The sequence below is a fragment of the Bos javanicus genome, chromosome 16 (genome assembly GCF_032452875.1).
Source record: "Bos javanicus breed banteng chromosome 16, ARS-OSU_banteng_1.0, whole genome shotgun sequence".
Classification (NCBI taxonomy): domain Eukaryota; kingdom Metazoa; phylum Chordata; class Mammalia; order Artiodactyla; family Bovidae; genus Bos; species Bos javanicus.
Genome location: NC_083883.1, coordinates 79,532,183 through 79,557,551, shown reverse-complemented (window position 1 = coordinate 79,557,551; position 25,369 = coordinate 79,532,183). Strand labels below are relative to the sequence as shown.

The 25,369-nt window shown below is 46.4% G+C and overlaps 1 protein-coding gene and 1 long non-coding RNA gene across 9 annotated transcripts in view; one reads left to right on the top strand and one right to left on the bottom strand.

Annotated features, from left to right (window-relative positions):
• Nucleotides 1-8,917, bottom strand: part of NR5A2 (nuclear receptor subfamily 5 group A member 2) — a 128,481-nt gene extending 119,564 nt beyond the window's left edge. The window contains exon 1 of one of the 3 annotated variants that reach the window (XM_061383716.1): nucleotides 8,601-8,917. In XM_061383716.1, the coding sequence (XP_061239700.1) occupies nucleotides 8,601-8,664 (64 nt within the window). In that variant the 5' untranslated portion in view covers nucleotides 8,665-8,917. Of the gene's footprint in view, nucleotides 1-734; nucleotides 848-8,600 lie in introns of those variants that run through there. The other 2 variants (XM_061383719.1, XM_061383715.1) reach the window with 2 other exon arrangements.
• LOC133228211 (uncharacterized) overlaps nucleotides 914-25,369 on the top strand; it is a 71,045-nt gene continuing 46,589 nt past the window's right edge. The window contains exons 1-3 of one of the 6 annotated variants that reach the window (XR_009730132.1): nucleotides 917-2,251; nucleotides 4,893-4,971; nucleotides 7,550-7,600. This is a non-coding gene — a long non-coding RNA (uncharacterized LOC133228211). Of the gene's footprint in view, nucleotides 2,252-4,881; nucleotides 4,972-7,549; nucleotides 7,601-25,369 lie in introns of all 6 variants that reach the window. The other 5 variants (XR_009730130.1, XR_009730134.1, XR_009730133.1 and 2 more) reach the window with 5 other exon arrangements.

Below are 25,369 nucleotides of genomic sequence, written 5' to 3'. Positions count from 1 at the left end.
CTGGGGATGGTTCCAGGTGGCAGAGGCCGCAGCGCGAGGCTGGGGCCGGGGGCAGTGCGGGGGAGGCGCGGACGCCAGGAAGGGCGGGGAGGTGGGGCTGAGGGGCAGGGCCGGGGTGGTCTACTAGTCCAGGCCTGGGGGTGGTCTGCGCTCTAAGTATACACCCACCGCCTTGGAATCACAAAGCCGGGGCCCGCGGGCGGACGCCTCCCACCCTCAGCGCGGGACGTCTGGCCTCTGCGGCCTCCCGGTAGAGAGCCCCGGGGAAGCCACCCCTGCTGCGGGGCAGTTAACTGGTGGGGACCGGAGGCCCAGTGAGACGGCTCCGGCTCCAGCCACCCCCAACATACTCAACTTGCTCTCCGCTCCCCTGCAAACTTCGCTCCCCGCGTCCCCCACGCCTCCATCTCCCGTCCTACGGGGCCGGTCTCCAGGCTCGCCCTTCCCGGTTCTGACTTTGTCTTAAAGCCTTGATTGACGGTTGCAATTACGAAAGATGATGGCTCGGGGAGGCTCCCGCAGCCTTGACGAGCTTGAGAAGCGCAGTCCCGGCATATTTTATCCAGGCTCAGCGTCATGGGGCCGTGCGCCCCCTGCGCCCGCGGGCAGCAGCGGAGGGGGTCTCGCGCCCCCGGCCCACGAGGAGGCTACTGCCCGGCCCTCCCGCCTCCCCCTGCCCGCAGCTCGGCGTCGCGTTCCCGGGCGCGCCGGGCACCGCCTGCCCTTGACCTGACCTGAGGCGTGCCTGCCGGCCGCGCGCACTTCCCGCGTGCAGTCTGCAAAGCCGTAAAATGTCAAGATTTTCAGGACTGGTTTCTTGGACTCGACAACACGGGTCCCCGGAGGAACAGCAAGGAAGATTCTTGTCCTCGCGCGCCTGGGTGGGGGAAGCACCCCCCCGCCCCCCCGCCACGACCCATCCCAACCCGTCAAAAACTTGCAAATACGCATCCTTGAAAACCATGTCTAGCACCTCCTCCATTCCGACTTTTTGGTGCTTTGGAGAAACCGGAATACTTTTCTCGGAGCATGTGTCTACTCCAGAAGAAATCTAGATTCCCACCCCATCCCTCCGCCCTTTCCCCAGAAAGTCTCCGAGGCCAGGCCAGGCCAGCCTGGGGGGAGACAGAACACACCGCTGAAGCGCGGGCTCTGTTTCATTTCTCCGCCCCTGCTACTCGAAAAGCCCATCAGAAGTCACTTTTGCTTTCCTCTGAAAATTAAATTTAGCAAGAACTTTGGAGTCGCGCTCCCGAGCTGGAGGGCGGGGTGGCTGGGGTGGAGGCGTCCCACCCCCGCACTGGAAGCACTTTTTTTTAAGAGTTAAGTTTTCCTGCAGACACGTAAGTTACCGAAGAGCGTGGAATTGGCCAAAGCGTTCAGAAAATAAACTGGAATAGGTGAAAAGTCGTGTTTTGTTTTTTTTTTTCTTTTTCTGACGCCTGCGTAAATAGCTACTTCCGACATCCTCGAAAACAACCTCCAGTCCAGGAGGTAGAAGGGCAGCCAGTTTAGACCGTCCACCCCGGAAGACTGCCTGGTGGGGTGGCCGCCAACAGCGATTCGAGCAGGCTCACTATGGGAGCATCTCAGTGTATCTCCGGCCCCTCGTGACCAGCGAGGAAAACGCAAGGTGACACAACTCCTGGGTAACCAAGGCCCCTCGAGCCCTCCCCGGACAGACTCGCATCTTTGTCCCGAGGGAAAGGTGAGGTTGGGGAGACTTTGGCCTGGAGTATCAGAACCTACCGTCCTTGGTATGAAGGCGTCCTTGCAGAACTTCTACTTTGCAGAGAACTGCCCCAGCCCAGGGATCCAGGCGCGTTCTACCTTGGTATAGCCGGTGGCCCTCGAGGTGAACGGGGACATCCGGTCTTGCGAAAGGAGCTGGCTGGGACCTAATCTTGGGTAGGTGCTGGTCCAACCTAATCTGTGCGCTCAGTCCCTTCAGTCCTGCCTGACTCTTTGCGACCCTAAGAACTGGGTTCTGCCAGTCTCCTCTGTCCATGGGATTCTCCAGGCAAGAGTACTGGAGTGGGTTGCCATGCCCTCCTCCAGGGGATCTTCCCAACCCAGGGATCGAACCTGCCTCTCTTAACGTCTCCTGCATTGGCTCTTTACCACTAGCGCCACCTGGGAATCCGCCAATGTAATCTAGCTTTCCTCTCTGTAATTGAAATGGAAGCACAAGTGAGCTGCAACTCAGCTCTGGGAACCACCCCGTCCAGGTTGTTGGGGACAAACCAGAACGGTGAGTGGCATTCACGAGGGCGTTGCTGGCTCACAGCAGACCACCAAGCCCTGGGTGAGAGCTGCTCCCCAGGCGATCCCACTCCCCAGAGCCCCCCGGAGCAGGAACTCGGATCCCAGCACTAGATAACTCTAGACTGACGTCCCACTGACTCTGGCCAGACTGGAAGCTTCACGAGAGAAGGGGTGACGTGCTGCCCAGCTTCCCCTTCCCCGGCTGGGGCCGTTCGGGGATGGACCGCCGCGAGGCTGTGTCTTAGGGAAGCCCCCCGGGGAGGGGGTTCTTAAAATCTAAGGGTGCCGGACCCGCTGAGCTGCGGCCGTCGAGCATTGTGGGTGCCTCTTACCCAGCAAAGTGTGGGTTTGGAAAGGCGGGGCTCGCGGGGGGACCGTCCCCCCTGGACTTGCCGCGTGGGCAAGTTAGGGTCCCCCGAGGGGTCGCGGGTCGTGCGATTCAGAGGGTCCTTTTCCAACCTGCATCCAACTGGAAAACAACTTTCGTAATTAAGAGGTGGTGGCCAGGGTGCGCCGAGCCTTGGGGGCGAATCCTTTCGCTTTCCCCTGGGTTCCTCGTCTGGATACTGTGGGGCGTCGCCTCGGGGACGGGATGGGCGGGGGGCGGGTTCCGAGCAGTTTTCTTTCCAGGCCCACAGAGACCAGTGGAGGCAATGGAGCCTTGGGACCCTGAGGCTGCAGACGCCCAGACCCGCAGCCAGAAGCTGCGTTTACTGTGAAAGCACGTTAGCGCCTGGCGTGGGAGACACACCCGGCTTTGTCAAAGCGCTTAAAAAGGGCGGGGGGCGGTGTTTAAACTCTTTCCCTGTCCCCTCCCCCCCGGGAGACATTTGCTTGTTTGTTAGGAGTAAAATGTTGATCTATTGGGCTTCCCTTGTGGCTCAGCTGGTAAAGAATCCACCCGCAATGCGGGAAACCTGGGTTCGATCCCTGGGTTGGGAAGATACCCTGGAGAAGGGAAAGGCTACCCACTCTGGTATTCTGGCCTGGAGAATTCCATGGACTGTATAGTCCATGGGGGTCATAAAGAGTCGGACATGACTGAACGACTTCCTTTATTATATATAGGAATAAAAAGTCCTCTATAAACGCCCTCATTTTGAGGGATTTCCCTGCCTTCCTCATACCTCTGATGATAACAAGTGGATGCTGTGAATTTTCTATTTCCTGGTCATCCGCTCAATGGCCCCATGCGTTGTCACCAGAGGCCACAGAGCTGCAAGCTCAACGTCAAAGATCCTTTCAGGAAATTCCAGAGTCTGAGACAAGCAGGGCCTCCCTCCCCCCACACCCCCATACAGCCCTCTACCCAACCCCACCCCCCAACCGCCTCCCACTCCCCATTGCTGCTCTGCCCTCAGGGCTCCAGATGCCGCCTGAGCCCACCCTTTCAAACTCTTGGGGGTTCTAAACCTGATCTGCACTGTGGATGGAGGAGGAAGACAAAGGGCCATTGACCAGTGTCTTTCTTAAGTCCAAAATGCCTTTCGGAAGAAAGTCTGAATAGATCAACATTGCTTGTGATCATCACTTCTTTATTTCAACAGGGGCGAAAGGTATAACCTTGAGGAAAATGCACGGTTTTCAGAGCCCCATCCATGGGTTCCACTTACAGCCCACTCTTCTGACAAACTGAATGACCTTGGCTAAATCACTTGACCTTTCTAAGTTCTTTTTTTTTTTTTTTTCCATCAGTAAAAGAAGACTTGGACTTCGCTGGTGGCTCAGTGGTAAAGAATCTGCCTGCCAATGCAGGAGACCCAGGTTTGATCCCTGGGTTGGGAGGATCCCCTGGAGGAGGAAATGGCAACCCACTCCAGTATTCTTGCCTGGAGAATCCCATGGACAGAGGAGCCTGGTGGGCTACAGTCTGTGGGGTCGCATAGAGTCAGACACAACTCAGTGACTAAACAACAAAATAAGGTTCACAAAGAAAACCTTTTTTTAAACAAAATAAATTTTCCATGCAGGTGATCGTGTCAGGAGAGCAGCCCACCACATTGTTATTAATATCAGTTTTTTTAATCTTTTTCCCTTTCCCCCTAATTTCCCCCAAAGCATCCTCTGTAAGGAAAACACTTAGGAAGGGAGTCATTAGCCATTCTGCATGCTAAGTTGCTCAGTCATGTCCGACTCTTTGGGACCCTATGGACAGTAGCCTGCCAGGCTCCTCTGTCCATGGGATTTTCCAGGCAAGAATACTGGAGTGGGTTGCCATGCCCTCCTCCAGGGGATCTTCCTGCCCCAGGAATGGAACCCACAACTCCTAAGTCTCCTGTTTTGGCAGGCTGGCTCTTTACCACTAGCGCCGTCTGGGAAGCCCAGTCATTCTAAGGACCATGAAAAATGGATCCTTCTAGTGGAAGGTTCTTGCCAACTGCACTGTCTTACAGTGTTTGACACTGTCTTCAGGACTCAGTCACATTATCTGCAGATGTTCTGCTTATTTGAGTTGTAAAAGTTAAATATATCTTTTCTTATGAATCATGTAAACATACATAACAGAGCTTCCTGAAAGACTGAGGAGGAGGCAGACTTTATTGAGTGTCCTCGTCAGTTTCAGTCCACTTGGGTTTTCCAGACTCCATCTCTCATATTCACACCATTCATATTCAGCTCTCCCCTAGGCCCTCCCTGGATACAGTGCCCCCCAAATTCCTGAAGCTCCCTGAAGCCAAGTGGATTTCTCGGAGAAGTTCCAACAAGGTGAGGAGTAAGAACGAACCCTCAAAGGGAGGTTCTGGACTGGGGGTCGAGATGTCTGCTTCTTGCCCTGCATAGAGCATGCCAGGAGCTGTTTGGGGAGGTTGGACCATGGAGGGAGACAGTCCCAGAGCCCTTCTCTAGCTCAGTTCAAGTTCAAGGCTAAAGCCAAGATAACCCTAGACATTGTGTCTGGGTGGAAGGGTCAAGTAAAGGAAAAAAGCATCACCAAGCCTCTGTTCTCGCTTTCTCTGTATATCTCTCTTGGTTCATTAAAGAAGTCCTTTAAGTCCCATCACAGTTGCGGATCCAGGCCAGTACAGAGCATCTCGGAAGCAGTGTTTGGGAGGCGGGCAGGAGCCAGGGAGGAGAGGAGGCTCCGGGGCTCAGCTTCCCAGACGAAACTGGCCGCCTGAGCCCAGCTCGAGGACCAGAGCACGGGCGTGGGTGACTGTGTTCTCAACTGCACTGTGAACGGAGCTGGCTAGAGGTTAGGGCGACACAGCTGGCTGTCTACTGCCCACTGTGAGACGCTGCTCCAGAGACCCTCAAGGGCACAGAGCTCACCGAAGCTTATCACCCGAATAAAATCAGTCTCCGAGAGCACCAAGGGGCCCAGAGAGTAGCGCTGGCATCACAGCCTCCAGGCAGCACTTTTGCGTGTCTTAGGTACCCTGTGTGTGCGTGCTTAGTCACTCAGTCCTGTCTGACTCTTCGCAACCCCGTGGACTGTAGCTCTCCAGACCCCTTGGTTCATGGGATTCTCTAGGCAAGAATGTTGGAGTGGGTTGCCATGCCTTTGTCCAGGGGGATCTTCCTGACCCACGGATCAAACCTTGGTTTCCTGCATTGAAGGTGGATTCTTTACCATCTGAGCCACCAGGGAACCCCTATTATATACCCTAGCTACACAGAACTTACTGTGGCTCATATGCAACATTATATAGACTGTAAAATATTCTTTGAAATGCACTTAGTTAGAAGAATTACATAAACTTAACACAAATCAACCATAACGTCGAGCACATAGCTGGAGGGTTGCTGCCTACTCCTTAGATGACGTGTTTCCTACGACACGGATTTGGCTCTTTTGCTGATATAGACAAATACTTTATTCTCTCTCTCAAACTATTACTGCATAGCACTCTGTAATGTCACCCTATTTATGAGAATGTAAAAAACCTAAGCCAGAAACCGAGAGTCTGGAGGGCATCTGAGGCCAGTTCCCTTGAAGGGAACAATCTAGATATAGCCCAGGTCTGCTGCTCTCATGCTCTCAGACAGCCCTGCAGGCAGAAGACACACGGATCGGTGTCTTATTTTCACTTTTCTATGTGAGCACAGACTACATGCAGTTGTCATGGCACCACCAATACATAAAACTGTCATGCCAGCTTGGACCCACAGAGACTGCTTTTTAGATAAACAGGCACGTTCCCAGCAGAACAGAGAAACTGAGGCAGAATTCAGTCCCTGACTGCACTGTACATACAATGGGCTCGGTTTGGGGGGCTTCTCTCCCTGGTCGCAAAGTGCCATTTGCCATCAAAGCCCCAGGGACTGCAGACACCCTGAGCTGCGCCAGGGGGTTCTCCTCGGTGGGCCTGCCCTGGGCTGTCAGAACCCCTCCCCCCCATTCTAGAGGCGAGTGGCCTTCAGGGACGCACTGAAGGAGCTGATGCAGCACTGTCCCCCTGAGTGACCATCTGGCCAAGCATCCCGGAAAGTGCCCCCAGCACCCCGGGAATGACACCCCCCACCCCAGCATCCCGGGAGGCTACGCTGTGGAGCAGATGATGCTCAGAGCCAGCAGCCTCCCCGAGGTGACCAGGGGGTTCCAAAGAGGGCGTCTCACAGCCACCGGCGGGGCTGCCATGCCCGGGCACCTGGGGGGTAAGGCGGGTGGGGGGAGCGTTCCTGGGCCCGGAGCGGACGGTGCCCTCGAATGAGGTCCGGGGAGAGGGCTCTTTGAACGGAAAACTGTTCTTGGTCGGCCTGTGATCTAGAGGCGCCCTAAAGTGCCCGCACGGGTTTCGGGGGCCGGGGTGGGCCCCTGGGCTCTTCTTCAGGACCTTCTTGAGGCTCAGCCTCCAGCGGTCCCTCCGGGATTAGGCGGCCGCCCCCACCCCGACCCCTCGGCCGCCGGGGCTCCGGACCCTGCGGACCCCAGACGTGAAGGGGGTCCAGCCTCGCGCCCTCACCGACCCCGCGCGGCCTGAGCGCCGGGCGGGAGCCGAGGCAACGCGAAGGCGGTCCCTTCCGAGCCGCACCCGGTTCATTCACCCCAGGCTGGCGCCGCCAAGTGAGGGTCCCCGAGCGCGGTCCCGGATTTCCGCGCCCTGACTTCGCATCCACAGGTGGGTGCGTCTCCGAGCACGCCCTCGCCGCGCGCCCCCGCATCTCCGGGCCTCGCCGCGCGTCCCCGCGCCCCCGGCTCGGGCGCGCCCTCGCCCCAGCGGCCTCCGCCTTCAGGGACCCTTTGCCCAGGAGCCCGGCTGCTGCTCCCTGGGCAAAGATGTGAAATCGCCCCTGTGTTCTCTTCCAGCTCATTTCTGTACCCGTATTTTCTTTTTATCTGCAGAGCAATTGAATTCTGTTGCACTCTGCCTGCCTTCCCAGCGTTTTCCTTTTCGTAAGTACAGAACTTTTTTTTTTTTTTTTGCCATTTCCTCAATTGATATGCTTTAGGGTGTAGTTGACCCATAAAAAAGCAATCACTGCGTTCAGTGGAGTCAGCTGGTTATGAAGGGAGAACGAGGAAAAACCCAGACCTTGGTTTTCCTTCTCAGCAGAGCTGGAACTCAGGCCTTTGCAAATTACAGGGACATTCCAATTCATTCCAAAGCCTAAGAAATGTGCTACAGAAAGGGCTTAGGGCCTTCAAAAACGAGTGCCGAGGAATAAAGGCAAGATTTCCCACAGAGCAGTAATGACAGATGTCTGGGAGTCTTTTCTTTTTCACCCTTTAGGGTTAATTCAAAGTGTTCTTGCTGTAACATTAACGTTTGTGACTTGGCATTGCTTGTACTTTTTAAAAATGAAAATTAGCTTTGTGTACTTATTCTGTTTATAAAAAGAAGATAGACTCATTATTTTGAAAACCTGTAACCCTTAACTTCTTAACTAGTGACGGTATGATTTTGGGTTTTGATTTTGTCTTTTGGAACGAAAAGCAAAATTTTCTGTAGTGCCTACAATGAATGAGATGCACGGTGGTGTGGCTTCAAACTCCACAGACAGTTGAAAGCCTTTGCTAAGGTTGGATCAGGGATGACTCCATATGGCTAACTTGTTTCAACTGGTTCAACTTTTAGTTTATTATTTCTCATTTAAAAGTATCAGAAAATATTAGGGATGAAATGAATATATTGTACTTTTTGTTTTCTGGCTATTTTAGGCTGGTGGAATGACATCCAAAAACAAAGGCTATAAGAATATTTGAAATATTCATTTGCCTCTTTAACTTCAAGAAAGATAAATGTGTGATATATACGTGGACTTACGTGCTTTTAATAAACATAACTGGAAAAGCAGTGACTGATAATAGTAAATACATCAATGGCATTGAATTACATGTATTAGTGTCATAGCAGGATAATAAATAGATAATAAATAGAGCAACTCCTACTTACCAATAGGTGTAAGTCCGTGCTTTAGAGATTCTTGTAAATCCCCAGTATCCGAATTAGAAGACATTCTTAATGAAACTATAGGCAGTCCTTTGGTTTAAAGCAAATATCATTGAGTGTAAGAAGGAAGTGCAGCTTGTCAAGTTTTGAAGCCTTGGGCAGGACACATCAGACTACAACAACCCTGAGTGAAAGTTAAGAAAAAGAGAGGAAAAAAAAAAAAAAACCTCCAAGAATCCAGAAAGTTACAAGCTCGTCTTTCCCTGGACTCTGTACTTTTCCAGCATTAGTGATCTGCTGTAAACCTTGTATCCAGTTTCGTGATGGTTTCTAATCAGAGGCATGGAAACTTTTGATAGGCTTGGACGAATCATGTGACTCCAGGCAGGTTGATAAGAGGACCCTGTTATAAAGTGACAGCAAAGGAGATAAGAACTCTTGGCAGATAATGGCACAGAAATGATTAACTCAGAAGTGGAGAGTTGGTGTGCAGCGCAGAGAGTAGAAGGTTGTAAAACTGAGGGGTCAGAAGATCACACTTAGTGGGGAAAACTGCAAACCAGCTTAAATCCACTAACTAAACTTAGGCTTGTGACATACTCCCTGGATGTCATCACCTCTCTGCATAGAAGAGGACGTAGCTCTTCTGACCTCTGTAAATATATTTTAGATGATAACGTGGGCAGACATTCATTCTCCAAGTGATGACTGGGCATATGATTGACACTTCGGAACCCTTCAGGCAGGCTTGCTGAGCCTGTGCTCATTTATCTCTTCTTGTTTTGTCAACCAGCTTTTTTTTTTTTTTTTATCCTGCCTGTTCATTAGCTGAGGAGTTAACCTTAGCTTGTTTGTAGATTGGTCAGTTGATTAAAAGGGCAGACTATTTCTTTGCCCCCCAAAAGTAACACTTCATACTTTGAGGTTAATGCTGGCAAATACATTTCCCATAATTTAAAAATTATCATTCTTTCCTTGAATCCATGGGGGAAAAAAAGGGTTACTCCTCACATGAAAGAGATATTATTCAAATGACCAAGTTGAGTTTTAGGCTCTTGTAGAATATCTCAATTGTTTTCCAAAGTAATAAAATCTGGATTCTTAGAACAATGCATGTCTTTTCCTATGTTGTGGAACAGTTAGTCATTTTCTTGTATGTTTTGATTTTGCTAATGGAGCAGTTTTTGTGTGTGTGTGTGTGTGTGTGTGTGTGTTTGGCCTAAGATTCCATTGGAAAACCCAGAGTGTTTATGTACAGCATTTTACCCATCAAAATTATATATTTTTTGGATTAAATTTGACTGCATATAATAGAAAAACCAGAAAGACAGTGGTTTAAATAAGACATTTATTTTTCTCCTATGAAAGCGATTCAGAGGTAGGGATGGTACCGTGCCCTATGAAGTTACGCAGGACCTCACTCCTTCCCTTTCTCTGTCCTCTGTCTCTTGTCCCCATGTTCCAAAACAGCTGCTAGGGGCTGGCCATCACTACCAGGAGCCATCACTACTGGGGAGCAGAACAGATGAAGGGAGAAAACATGGGTTCCTTCTTCAGTACATCTCCTGAAAGTACTGTGTAAACACTTTGCTTATATTTCACTAGGCAGAAATTTGACACATACGCACACTTAGCTGCTTCCCTGATAGCTCCATTGGTAAAGAATCCGCCTGCAATGCAGGAGACCCTGGTTCGATTCCTAGGTTGGGAAGATCTGCTGGAAAAGGGATAGGCTACCCACTCCAGTAGTCTTGGGCTTCCCTTATGGCTCAGCTGGTAAAGAATCCGCCCTCAATGTGGGAGACCTGGGTTGTATCCCTGGGTTGGGAAGATCCCGTGAAGAAGGGAAAGGCTTACCACTCCAGTATTCTGGCCTGGAGAATTCCATGGAGTGTACAGTCCATGGGGTTACAAAAAATTCAGACACAACTGAGCAACTTTCACTTTCACTTTTTCCTTTCACACTTAGCTTCAAGGGAGGCTGGAAGTGCAGTCTTTAGCTGGACAAGTAAATATATATTTCAAGCTACAAAGGATTGGGTGATTATTAATTATCCATGTCAGTTCTTTGTTGTTATTTCTTTAAGCAATCAGACAATAATGTGGTGCAGTACCTGAAATGTACCCGTGTAAATGTTAAGGGATGTGACGTGTGACCCTGAGAAGCAGCTATTCTCTTAAAACTTATGAGGACTCCAAAAGGTTTTTGCTCATGTAAATTACATCAATTAGTGTTTATTGCATTTGGAATTAAAATTGAGAAAGTAAAAATTATTAGTTATAAGTATATTAATTTATTGTTTTCAAGGTGTATTATGATAACGCATTGAGGATTGAAAAGAGCTATTTTCCAAAGGAAAAGAATCTTTAAAAAGCAGCATTTTCAGAAGCCTTTTTAATGTCTAGCTTAATAGAAAGCTGCCTTCTCACCTGCACTGCTGCATTCAGTCTGTAGTAATATACTGTTTTTTTTTTATTTCAATCTTCACCAGTTAAAAAGATTCATTTGTTTACTTGTGTTTTGGCTGCACTGGGTCTTGCTTTTGCGCCAGCTTTCTCTAGCTGTGCTGAGTGGGGGCCGCTCCCCTTTGCAGTGTGAGGGCTTCTCCTGCTGGGGGCACGGGCTCTACGTGTGCAGACGTGAGTAGTTGCCGCAGGTGGGTTTAGTTGCCCTGTGGCATGTGGGGTCGTCAGGGACTGAGCCTGTGTCCCCTGCATTGGCAGGTGGATTCTTAAGCACTGGACCAGGGAAGTCCCAGAAGTCTTTATTTTATTGTTTAAAACTACTTTCCTGTTAAACTTTTGGCTGTGCTGGGGCTCCGTTGCTGCCTAGGCTTTCTCCCATCGTGGTGTGTGGGCTTCCTGCTGCAGGGGTGTCTCTTGCGGCAGTCCGGGTTCGAGGCGAGCGGGCTTTGGTAGTGGTTTTGACACGTGGGCATACAGCTGTGGCTCTGGAGCTTGGGTTCCGCAGTCGTGACGTACGCTTAGCTGCTTGCAGTATGTGGGATCTTCCCAGACCAGGGATGGAACCGATGTCCCTTGCATAGCAAGGTGGATTCTTAACCACTAGACCACCAGGGAAGCCCTCCAATACACATTTTGATGTCATTAAAAACCGTGATGGACTATGTGACTCAGGGTCTTGGGTGAGAGACTCATCTTCCGTAAATGGAATTTTGGAAGATATATGCACGTTTCTTTTCTGCGTTTTGTTCTTGGCGCCCATTCTTAGTCACAGGTACGACCTGACACCCTGTGGAAGACCTCCCATGGTCTGTAATTCAGTAGCGTCGCGGCGTTCTTTGCTCTGGCCCTCTTCTTTCGTGTGTGTGGCTAATAAAACACGGAACGATAAAAAAGACTGGATTCCATGCTTTGTTATATACATCTGATTAGACAGGCTTATTTACAAAATATACCAAAAAATATTGAAAGATGATAGTAGTACTGGGTTCCCTTAAGTCCCACTAGAACCTTTAAAAAATACAATTTGCCATTTGCCTGTCTTATTCATGTCCTGCAGAACTTACTGGCATGCTGAGGAAATGTCGCATTAATGAGTTACTTTGGTCTTCTGAAGCTTATCTAGGAGGCTAATTGACTAGAAATAGACACTCAGAACTTTGTGAGAAATGAACATGTTTTTGTGAAAGAAGGCTGGAATAACATTCACATGTGATACAAATAACAGGTGCACGGAACTCAGCCCGAGAGATGGTTAATGAACAATTTAGGTTCCAACCAGGCTGGGGGAAAAGCAAAAGAGGAATTACGACCTCAGTTTTTAGTAATTATTTTTCCCAATCAAGGCACAGTCTAACTCTCTCCTTTGGGCAGATGTGGGCATTTAATCACCTTCGCTATCCCACCGAACTCATCAGATACCACCATAGAGCAGACCGGCAGTGACTCACATGTACAAGGACCCTTGTTTATACTGATAAAACGTTATTTGCTAACTGATTTCAGAAAGGATTTGTAAATGATTGACAGATAACTAATGACTCCTGGACATCTTTGCCAAAATCCAGAAAGCATTCAGTAATGTCATCTGAACCCATATTGCATGATGATGTTGAAGTTGGGTTAATGAATCACAGTCGCTGTAAACTTCCTGAATATGCTCTTCCAAGACATTATGACATATCCATTAGGAACTGATAGTCTTGTAAAATCAGTTTTCTGGTCAGCACTGTGCGTGAGCACACAGCAGAAAGCCCCATGGGTCTGTTTGTATTTGGATTTACTAAGAACAAGCACCCTACATGACTCATCACTCAATGGGACTGATTGTACTAGTTACTGGGGAGTTTGTGTGCTCAGACACTCAGTCCCGTCCAACTCTTTGCAACCCCACGGACTATAGCCCGCCAGGCTCCTCTGTCCGTGGGATTCTCCAGGCAAGAATCCTGGAGCGGGTTGCCATTTCCTTCTCCAGGGGATCTTCCTGACCCAGGGATCAAACCCACATCTCTTGCATCTCCTGCAGTGGCAGGCAGATATTTTACCACGGTCATACATACCACATACTACCCCATTGCTCACTGGGCTGTTTTTGCTGGTGCCCTTCACTAACAAAGCCACTTGTCACTGATTTCATTTAAGACCTGGGCTACCACTGGCACTTAAAAAAAGAAAAAATCAGCTTTTTTAACAGCCTGCAAGCCCCCAATCATATAAGATGATGGGGTGGCGGATCTGGAGAAATAATGACTATGCAAAGATTTCTTTTCATTCTTTTTAATAACTGTGAGAAATGGGGCACCTGGCAGGAAAGATAAGCTACTTTTACACAGTACTATTATGGCCAGGTAAATATTACTCACTTTTTATAGCAGTAATAATTAAACAGAGCCTTAGTCAATCTTCCAGCAATTGAAATCTCTCAGACTTGATTCTTCTGTAGGCTTGTGTTGAGTTCCCCACGTTTATCACAATCTGTGATCTGGGTCTGATGACTTTTGGTTCATATCTTTATTTAGAGTAAATGAAATAAATTCAGTGCCATTTTGTTTCCATTCAAGGCCTTTTAAAACATTTAGGCAAATAACTAAATTATCTAAACTATTTTTAAAAGCTGGATATGTGGAACATCCAAAGTGATTTCTCTAGAAATTACATAGTGATTATTTTCTAAAGGATATGGAGCCACAAACAGATCTCAGACATTTTTAATTCAGGGACCTGAAGGTTGTATGTTACCTGACATCGTCTGGTAAGCTGCATGAGTGAAATGATCTTTCAAGTAATAAGTGTTCCTCTAGAATGAAATATTCACATGGCTAAATCTTCCATAGGGCCATACAACTCAATCTTGATTGTGTTGAAGTTATTCTATACACACTGTTGTATTGTTATTTTTTTGCCCTCTCAATCCTTTGTGAAATAACAGAGCATTTAATAAAAAATGGTAAATGAGGAAGGATTTTAAAATATCATGGCAATCCACTCCAGTATTTTTGCTTGAAAAAAATCCCACGGACAGAGAAGCCTGGTGGACTACAGTCCCTGGGGTTGCAAAGAGTCAGACGTGACTTAGCGACTGAACACGCGTGCACACACACACCCATGTAAGCAATCCTTAAAGGGTTTCTGAACACACAGCAATCTGTGATTAGTCAAAACATCAATCATTGATCTACTGATAGGAATAAAATAAGGGCATAAATGCACGTTACGTTTTGGGAAAGAAAAGATAAAACCAAAAAAAAGAAAGGATTAATTGAAGATATTGCGTTGGCCAAAAGGTTTGTTCTGGTTTTTCTGTAAGGTTTATGGAAAAATACAAATGAACTTTTTGTCAACCCAGTACTTAAAAAGGTTGTCTTATACTGTATGAAATAGTGAAAAACAAAAATGAGTTTCAAAGAGTGAGGCATACTTTCTACCTGCTATTTTTATTTCCATGAATCTAACAAGTTATATCCTCAACCATTATTTATTTAGATACTAATGTATTTTTAGATCTTTCCAGTTCTTTTGTATTTCCCAGATAGCCACAAACCATCTTTATCTTTAGCTAATAATTAAGAGAAAAGAGAGTTGATTTTTCAGGTAAATAAAAAATTTGGAATTGTTGTGAGATTTCAATTATTCATTCTCTTTTTCACTAACTTCTATTACCACCCAATAGAATGCCACCAAACTTAATTGTGCTGTGCTTAAATTTAGTGTCTTTTTTCGGCCATTATTGTGATCTTGAAGTTTTATTCCGATCAATGATATTAATATTAGAATATATGTGAGATTTAGAATAGTTGTAACTAGGTATGTGATTTTTTGCTACGTTTTCAACTTCTCTTTCCTTTTATGTCCTCATGTGTCATTTCTCCATTTGTTGAACACATTCAATAAGCCAGGCACTCAGTCTCTCAGTCGTGTCCGACTCTTTGCGACCCCATGAATCGCAGCACGCCAGGCCTCCCTTTCCATCACCAACTCCCGGAGTTCACTGAGACTCATGTCCATCGAGTCAGTGATGCCATCCAGCCATCTCATCCTCTGTCGTCCCCTTCTCCTCCTGCCCCCAATCCCTCCCAGCATCAGAGTCTTTCCAATGAGTCAACTCTTTGCATGAGGTGGCCAAAGTACTGGAGTTTCAGCTTTAGCATCAGTCCTTCCAAAGAAATCCCAGGGCTGATCTCCTTCAGAATGGACTGGTTGGATCTCCTTGCAGTCCAAGGGACTCTCAAGAGTCTTCTCCAACACCACAGTTCAAAGGCATCAATTCTTTGGCGCTCAACCTTCTTCACAGTCCAACTCTCACATCCATACATGACCACAGGAAAAACTATAGCCTTGACTAGACAGACCTTTGTTGGCAAAGGAGTGTCTCTGCTTTTGAATATGCTGTCTAGGTTGGTTATAACTTTCCTTCCAAGGAGTAAGCGTCTTTTAATTTCATGGCTGCAGTCACCATCTGTAGTGATTTTGGAGCCCAGAAAAATAAAGTCTGACACTGTTTCCACTGTTTCCCCATCTATTTCCCATGAAGTGATGGGACCGGATGCCATGATCTTCGTTTTCTGAATGTTGAGCTTTAAGCCAACTTTTTCACTCTCCGCTTTCACTTTCATCAAGAGGCTTTTTAGTTCCTCTTCACTTTCTGCCTTAAGGGTGGTGTCATCTGCATATCTGAGGTTATTGAGATTTCTCCCGGCAATCTTGATTCCAGCTTGTGTTTCTTCCAGTCCAGCGTTTCTCATGATGTACTCTGCATATAAGTTAAATAAACAGGATGATAATATACAGCCTTGACGAACTCCTTTTCCTATTTGGAACCAGTCTGTTGTTCCATGTCCAGTTCTAACTGCTGCTTCCTGACCTGCATACAGATTTCTCAAGAGGCAGATCAGGTGGTCTAGTATTCTCATCTCTTTCAGAATTTTCCACAGTTTATTGTGATCCACACAGTCAAAGGCTTTGGCATGGTCAATAAAGCAGAAATAGATGTTTTTCTGGAACTCTCTTACTTTTTTGATGATCCAGCGGATGTTGGCAATTTGATCTCTGGTTCCACTGCCTTTTCTAAAACCAGCTTGAACATCAGGAAGTTCACGGTTCACGTATTGCTGAAGCCTGGCTTGGAGAATTTTGAGCATTACTTTACTAGCATGTGAGATGAGTGCAATTGTGCGGTAGTTTGAGCATTCTTTGGCATTGCCTTTCTTTGGGATTGGAATGAAAACTGACCTTTTCCAGTCCTGTGGCCACTGCTGAGTTTTCCACATTTGCTGGCATATTGAGTGCAGCACTTTCACAGCATCATCTTTCAGGATTTGGAATAGCTCAACTGGAATTCCATCACCTCCACTAGCTTTGTTCGTAGTGATGCTTTCTAAGGCCCACTTTACTTCACGTTCCAGGATGTCTGGCTCTAGGTCAGTGATCACATCTTTGTGATTATCTGGGTTGTGAAGATCTTTTTGTACAGTTCTTCTGTGTATTCTTGCCATCTCTTCTTAATATCTTCTGCTTCTGTTAGGTCCATACCATTTCTGTCCTTTATCGAGCCCATCTTTGCATGAAATGTTCCTTTGGTATCTCTGATTTTCTTGAAGAGATCTCTAGTCTTTCCCATTCTGTTGTTTTCCTCTATTTCTTTGCATTGATCGCTGAAGAAGGCTTTCTTATCTCTTCTTGCTATTCTTTGGATCTCTGCATTCAGATGCTTATATCTTTCCTTTTCTCCTTTGCTTTTCGCTTCTCTTCTTTTCACAGCTATTTGTAAGGCCTCCCCAGACAGCCATTTTGCTTTTTTGCATTTCTTTTCCATGGGGATGGTCTTGATCCCTGTCTCCTGTACAATGTCACGAACCTTTCTCTATGGTTCATCAGGCACTCTGTGTATCATATCTGGGCCCTTAATTCTGTTTACATACGTGCTATCATCTAACCCTAAAACTAATTATTATGAATTAAATGGTTTATATGCCTGTCACACATTCCATAAATATCCACTAACACTATTAGTATTGATGGCTAGAAGATTTAAGCTGGGGAAACATAGAAACATAGAATTGGTAATGCACAGTGTCCTTACATAATATAAATATATACATAAATATCAATTAATCCTAAGCACAGATCCAATTCAGCATGTCCCAAATGGAACTCATCATCTTTCATTTCAAATGCCAAATTTTTTGAATGAAGGACACCGTCAAACTGCTAAATCAGAAATGTGAGTATCCCTCTAAAAATCTCCCCAATTAACTTGCTGTGTCCATTCAGTTGCCCAGCTCAGCCCCTTCTGTTCCCTGACATCCCTCAGTGGCATCCCGTCTTCTGGTCCTGCTCTTGCCTTGGTTTCCGACATCCAGACAGGACAGCTCACTGGCCTGGGGCCAGAGGGACTCGAGGTCTGGGCTGGCACCTCACTGGTCACCAGTGTGACCCTTGGTGGGCTCTGTGTCCCCTCTCCCACTGGTGCCTCAGCATAGATGCAGCATGGACCACAGCTCTGGGGATGGCGGGACGGCTGAGTGGGAGCACAGGAGGTCTAGCTCCGTGGCCGGCGCATCCTTTCCACCTCCGATTCCTCTGTCCTCTCCCGATGGTTCTCTGCCTTTGCTCTGGCTTCCTCCAGGCCTTTCCGCACACTCCTGCTTAACACATTTCTTTTTTTAAAGTGATTAATTATTCTGCTGCTTTAAATTCTTCAGTGGTTTGCCCTACTCTTTAGAATAAAATAGTCTTACTGTTTATCACACAAGACCCTTTAGGATCTGACCATTTTAAAAAAATTATTCATTTTTAATTGAAGGATAATTGCTTTATGATATTGTGCTGGTCTCTGCCATACATCAACATGAATCAGCCATGGGTGTACGTATGTCCCCTGACTTTTTCTTTTTTAACCTCTCTGACCTGTCTTCTCCCCTGCCTTCTCGTTCATTCTGTATTCTGGCTGTAAAGAACTACTTGTAGTTCCTCAAAACATCCTAACATTCATGCCTCTGTCTGTTCACTCGCATCTTCATGTGTTCATTTATCTATCCATCCGTTTGCTTCATCAGCTAAAATGTGCAGGAGGCTGTACCAGGTGCTGGGGATGAAGAGTAGACCTTGTGAAGTTCGGTCTGGTGGAAGGGAGAAAGGAGGAGAGCTTTATCAGAGTTTAGGATGCTGGGGGTACCGTGCATCCCTAGAGCATCTTGGGAGGGATGAGAGGCAGCATTCCGGAAGTGGGGCTGGAGCATCCTTGAGGGCACCCCAGAGTGGGCCAAGTAACAGGGGGTTTCTGAGGGGCTGTGGAGGTCTCGGGGTCCTAACCCCATTCCACCCGAGCAGAGCCTGGCCTGTGTTTAGCATCTGTCCTGGGAGCAGGGAAGTATACAAGCAGAGAGACCAACCACCGACTGGGGAATAGCTGAATAAATCACAGAATCTCCACTCCGTTGGCTATCATGTGGCCATTAAAGAAAAGCTACACAGAGCCTTCTCAGGAAAGCTTGGAGGGGGTCTCGTGAAGATTTATAGTAGACGAGCAAAGCCAGGTCATTGCGTGAGTGGGAGAACCAAGCCAAAGAGAAGAAAAAGTAGGGGCGTGTGATCACATTTATTCATTCAAGTAAAAAATCTAGGTACCTGTAGATATGTGTACAGAAAAAGAGATTAAGACAACTTAGAAAATGCAGCCAGGTATGAAGGGAGTCACCTGAAATCCTGGCATCCTGAGATCTTTCCTTGTTACTGTCGCTCAGTCCTGTCCGACTCTTTGCAACCCCACGGTCTGCAGCACACCAGGCTTCCCTGTCCTTCACCATCTCCCGGTGTTTTGCTCAAACTCAGGTCCATTGAGTTGGTGATGCTATCTCGTCCTCTGTCGTCCCCTTCTCCTCCTGCCTTCAGTCTTTCCTAGCATTAGGGTCTTTTCCTATGAGTCGGCTCTTTGTATCAGGCGGCCAGAGTATTGGAGCTTCAGCTTCAGCATCAGTCCTCCCAGTGAATATTCAGAGTTGATTTCCTTTAGGATTGACTGGTTTCATCTCCTTGTAGCCCAAGGGCCTCTCAAGAATGTTCTCCAGCACCACAGTTTGAGAGCCTCAGTTCTTAAGCACTCAGCCTTCCTTATGGTCCAACTCTTACATGTATACATGACTACTGGAAAAACCATAGCTTTGGCTAGACAGACCTTTGTCAGCAAAGTGATGTCTCTGCTTTTTAATACACTGTCTGGGTTGTCATAGCTTTCCTTCCAAGGATCTGATCTTACAGTTTGAAATATTTTCTTCTAGTCTTTTTCCAGTGTCTTTAAGTTCTGAAATACAGACGAAATTGGTGTCGTATATATTGTCTTACAGTCTGCACTTTGAGACATTTACATTATATGATCAGTATTTTTCCATCTGATATGTTTCTTTCTAAAACAATTCTGAATTTCTGGTTGCTGTTCCTTTAGATGGCTCCTCTGTAACTTACGATTCTCCTATTGTTGGCCATTCAGAAATAAACCCACAGACATAGAAAATAGATTTATGAATAAGTCTGTGGGAAAGGGTGTGGGAAAGATAAATTAGAAGTTTAGGATTAACATATACACACTACTATATGTAAAATAGATAATCATCAAGGACCTACTGCATAGTGCAGGGAAGTCTACCAAATATTTCATAATAGTCTATAAGGAAAAGGAATCTGAAAAAAAAAGACTATATATTCTGAATCCCTGTGCTGTACACCTGGAACTAACAACATTGTAAATCACCTATACTTAAAAAAGAAGAGGGAAGTGGAGATTCGTGAAGCTAAAGTATTTTCCCGGAGTCAGTCAGCTCGGGAATGGAGCTGTGATTGGCCCCTTTGTCTGGTCCTGGAGTCTGGACACTTGTCACTCTGCTTTCCCCCATCCTTTAAGGAGCTCGGACCAGACCTGGCTTCCGGGCTTGTCCAGTAAGGTCAAGTGTGTCCTGTCGGTTGCCGTGGTGAATTACACAGCCCACCCAGCTCTCAGTACTCCTCTCTGTTAATAGTTGGGCATATGGTCACTGACATTCTCACGGTGCTCCCCGGTGACCCGTGAAGAGACAGAGGCCTCTAGTAGAAGCCAAATGAGGAAGGTCAGCATGTCCCCCGAGAGATGCCAGACACAGCCTGGTCCGCGTGAACCGAGCAGAAGGTACACAGTGGTCGCGCCCTTGCCTTCTGTAGCCGTGCGGCTTGGCCTGCCTGCACGGTCACAGCTGTCGTCTCATGGCTCATGAGTCATCAGTGAAAAGTCAAGGAAATTGAGGACAACAAGCAGACACAGGACAGGAGATGGTATTTTCCCGTACTTAGTGGTGGAAGGGTAGCACGATGTTGGTTCAATTGGAAGGGAGACATTAATAGCAAAACCAAAACCTATTTTATTTTTAAACATGGATGTGAACCCAGGAACCTTCACCAGTTGAAAAAATAAAGGCCAGAACACTTGAGAGTATATTTTTAAAAATCTCAAACATGTGAGCCTCAAGAAAGACATAGTTGAGATGCCAGAAATGAAAAGATCACTTGAGAAAACAAGACTAGAGCTGGGGGCACCCAGTTCCTGCTGCAGGTCAGCCTGTTTTGATGGGATCCTGCAGCAGGTGGCTGAAGTGCTGGAGCTTTGACTTCAGCATCAGTCCTTCCAATGAATATTCAGGGTTGGTTTCCTTTAGGATGGATTGGTTTGATCTCCTTGCTGTCCAAGGGACTTGCAAGATTCTTCTCCAGCACCACAATTTCAAAGCATCAATTCTTCAGCCTTCTTTATGGTTCAACTCTCACATCCGTCCATGACTACTGGAAAAACCATAGCTTTGACTATGCAAACCTTTGTCAGCAAAGTGATGTCTCTGCTTTTTAATACACTAAGTTCATCATAGCTTTCCTTCTGAGGAGCAAGCATCTTTTAATTTTGTGGCTGCAGTCACTGGCTGAAGTGATTTTGGAGCCCAAGAAAATTAAATCGGTGACTATTTCCACTTTTTCCCCATCTGTGTGCCGTGAAGTGATGGGACCAGATTCCATGATCTTAGTTTTTTGAATGCTGAGATTTAAGCCAGCCTTTTTACTCTCCTCTTTCACCCTCATTAAGAAGCTCTTTAGTTCCTCTTCACTTTTTGCCATTAGAGTGGTGTCATCTGCATGTCTGAGGTTGTTGATATTTCTCCTGGCAATCTTGATTCCAGCTTGTGATTCATCTAGCCTGGCATTTCTCTAGCCTGGCATTTCTCATGATGCACTACTCTGCATATAAGTAAAACAAGCAGGGTGACAATATGTAGTCTTGATGGACTCCTTTCCCAGTTTGGAACCGGTCCATTGTTCCATGGTCGATTCTTCACCTGCATACAGGTTTCACAGGAGGCAGGTAAGGTGGTCTGGTATTCCCACCTCTTTAAGAATTTTCCACACTTTGTTGTGATCCACACAAAGGCTTTAGCATAGTTAATGAGGCAGAAGTAGATTTTTTTTGGAATTCTCTTTTTTGGGAAATTTTCTATGATCCAGTCTGCTGCTGCTGCTGCTAAGTCACTTCAGTCGTGTCTGACTCTGTGCGACCCCATGGACAGCAGCCCACCAGGCTCCTCTGTCCACGGGATTCTCTAGGCAAGAATACTGGAGTGGGTTGCCATTTCCTTCTCCGATGATCTAGTCAGATGTTGGCAATTTGATCTCTGGTTCCTCTGCTTTTCTTAATCCAGCTGGAACATCTGGAAGTTCTTGGTTCATGTACTGCTAAAGCCTAGCTTGAAGGATTTTGAGCATTACCTAGCTAGCTCAGTCTGTTTAAAAAAAAGAAAAAATTAGATGTAAATCAAATTAAGCAGCCTAAAAACGCAGCGTCCTTCTGTTGGATGCCAATTGGTATTCTCTTCTCAAAATGCAAACCTTCTACAGTGTTGAGGTTTGCCTTCCAGTTGACCTGTGGGGACATTCACAGTGCTGGGTGTTGGGTCTGTGTGGACACTGTCTCCTCCTTCTCTTCTCCCAGGTTCCATCTCTCTCCACTTTCTTCTTTGCTTGCTCACTCACTCAGTCACAGAAAGTAACTCTCTCAGTGTCTTACTTCAGTGTGAGAGCCGTAACTCTAATCACTGGACAACCTTTCTGAAAAACGAGAACAATAATGAAAGCCGTCCTGCGTTCACATCTCACCCCCCTCCCTCTGGTTGTTCTGTCCACGCCATGGGCATTATCTAGACTGGCTGGCTGGACGCCCAGCCGCTACAAAGTGCCAGCAATCGGGCTGACTTTGTTTCTAAGTTCCATCATCCATTCTTCAGGATTATCAAAATCAAGTCCGTAGGCAGTCCTGAGAACTGACGAGGTCCTCCCAGAGCTGCCCTGGGCTTTGTGGGGGACACCCAGAGGCAGACCAACAGAGCAGCGGGCCTCGGACCTGAAGGACTGTCACAGTTTCGTTCCCTACTCGTGTTTGACGTGTTATTAGACCACGATGTCCCCTGCATGTCTGCTGGGAGACTACATTCCTAGTACCAGACAGGAAAGAGGGTGCTCACTTGGAGTGAGCGGAGGGTGTGCGTGCGTGTGTGTGCCCAGAGGCAGGGAGGTGCTGGAGTTGGTGCCCGAGACCAGTGGCATTGGTGTGCTGTGCTGGGTGCCCTTGGGCAAGCTCCTCTGGCCTTGACACCTTGGTTTCCTCATCTGTAAAAGAAGGGTTTACCTGTGTCCTAAGGCTGTTGTGAGGGTTAAATGAGCTAATTACATAAAAAACCCGGCACACAGTAACAATGGGTATCATTTAGTACTTTCTCCCCATTGTTTGCAAACCACTCAGATCTTCCAAGGTGGATGTTTTTGGCTAGAGTTAGAAAATTATTGACTATTGATTGAAATTGATTCTAACAGTCACTTATTCATCTTAAACCTACATGTAAATTAATTACAAGAAAAACCCTCAATATCTCCTTGGGACAAATACTGGGAGTTGTCACTGTGATTGGTGAAAGCTGCTTTCTAGACCTTCTGATCTCAAAGTCGATATGGCATAATGGAATATGGAAACCAGTCTGTGAAGTGGGGCAGTGTACACGCAAGTTTTTTTTTTCCCCGTTGTCGGGGAAGGGAAGGGTGTGTCACTGATTTTGCTCATTTGGCCTCAGCTTGTGGGAACTTGGTGAAGTTGCAAAACACAGGCGGCACGTTTGGGTTATATTTTCTATAGAAAGTCCCCGTCCGTTCATTATTTGACAAAGGAAGGCACGGGAGGTTTGCTCAAGTTTCAAAACAAAAGACAAAGCGTGGAAAGCGGAGGGCCTTCGCTGGTGGTCCAGTGTGTTAGGAATCCACCTTCCAACGCAGGAGACCCAGGTTCCATCCCCAGTCAGGGAACGAAGCTCTCAAGTGCCGAGATGCAGTTAAGACCCGACACAGCCGGAAAAAGACAAACAAACAAAAAGCAGAAAATTGAGAAACGCTTGCATGCGTGAAACAAGTTAGGTAATTATCATTTTTTTAAAGAATGGATTTCCAAACAGTTTGATAGCAAATTAGGTATTTCTGGTTTTATCTTATTTGACATCAGTGAAAGCATTATCTAAAGCTGGCCCAATTTAGGAATCTACAGTTCTTTAAGCTTCAGCCGGATTACTGTCATTGTTCTAGAAGGAGTTAGGACAGTTTTGACTGACTGCAAGGATCTGCCTCAGTCCTAAAATCACTAAGAGATACAAAAGACGGATTGTGTTGATAACTTTTGAAGTTTTCTGTGAGCTGCATTGTTAACTCCTCCTAAATGTTTTATCATGTCATTTCAAATGTGCAGTTTCTTAAAAAGATAGAGTTCAAAACCATTGCTGAATGCTGATTTAAATATCTAAAGACCTTTAATTAAATTCACAATAAACCTGTGAATCTGAAAACAGAATTTTTTGTTATACCCAAACACTGGGGAACTGGATTTCAAGAGCTTCAATTTGTATTGTTTTGTGATAATGTTTTTGTTTTTGTTTTAATTCAGCTCTAAGTTACCTCATCTGTACACACTGGTTACAGTTACAAATCTGTCTCAGAGCCTGAAAGCGGGGAGAGAGATGATTCCAGAGCCTTTGGGCAATGTTTAGTTACTTTTCTGTATTCAGCATAGAAGTTACACTTTATCACTTTAGGGAATTTTCTTTACAGCTTTTGTAACCTATAATCTACATTAAATATTTTATTCTCCTTGGCTTAGTTTAAAATATAATTCCATAGCTAGAGACACGTGTGCATGTGTGTGTATGTATTAAAAAACCAAAACACTATCTTGGAATTTAAAAATCTTACCACTTTGAAAGCTTGTTGTTCAGTTGCTAAGTCGTGTCCCACTCTTTGTGACCCTATAGACTGCAGCACTCCAGACTTCCCTGTCCTTCACTGTCTCCCAGAGTTTGCTCAGATTCATGTCATTCATTGATTCAGTGAGTCGGTGAGGCCATCCAACCATCTCATCCTCTGCTACCCTCTTCTCCTTTTGCTTTCAGTCTTTCCCAACATCAGGGTCTTTTCCAGTGAGTCAGTTCTTCGAGTCAGGTGGCCAAAATATTGGAGCTTCAGCTTCAGCATCAGTCCTTCCAGTGAATATCCAGGATTGATTCCCTTTAGGACTGACTGGTTTGATCTCCTTGCTGTCCAAGGGACTCTTAAGAGTCTTCTCCAGCACCACAGTTCGAAAGCATCAATTCTTCGATGCTCAGCTAGCTAGTGTTTGATTTTATTTAATTTTTAAATTGAAATACAGTTAATTTATAGTGTTGTGTTGGTTTCAAGTGCACAGCAAAGTGACTCGGTTATATGCCTATGTATGTATAGCTCTTCTTTTTCAGATTCTTTTCCATTATAGATTATTACAAGATGTTGGGTAGAGCTCCCTGTGCTATACAGTAGGTCCTTGTTGGTTATCTATTTTATATAGAGTCCTCTGTATATGTTCAGGACTATATATGTTAATTCCAAACTCCTTCGCCCTTTCCCCTTTGGTAACGTAAATTTGTTTTCTATGTCTGTGAGTCTATTGTATCATTTTTTCAGATTCCACATTTGAGGTGATAACACGTGATAGAGTCTTTATTACCATCGCTTTTCTGTTTTAAATGATGGAGTGTAAACCTCACTCGATGTCACTTGGGATGACTTTCCATTTGGCGCGTGTGTGTGTATATATTATGCTTCTTTCCGAGGTGTGTTCTGGGAAGCCTGGAGGGTGTCTTTAGGTTGCCAAGGGTTTTACACTTCTGCTCCGTTCGCTCCCCTCTGCACCAGGAGGGAAGCGTGGACAGTGCTACCTCCACGGAGTGGACACC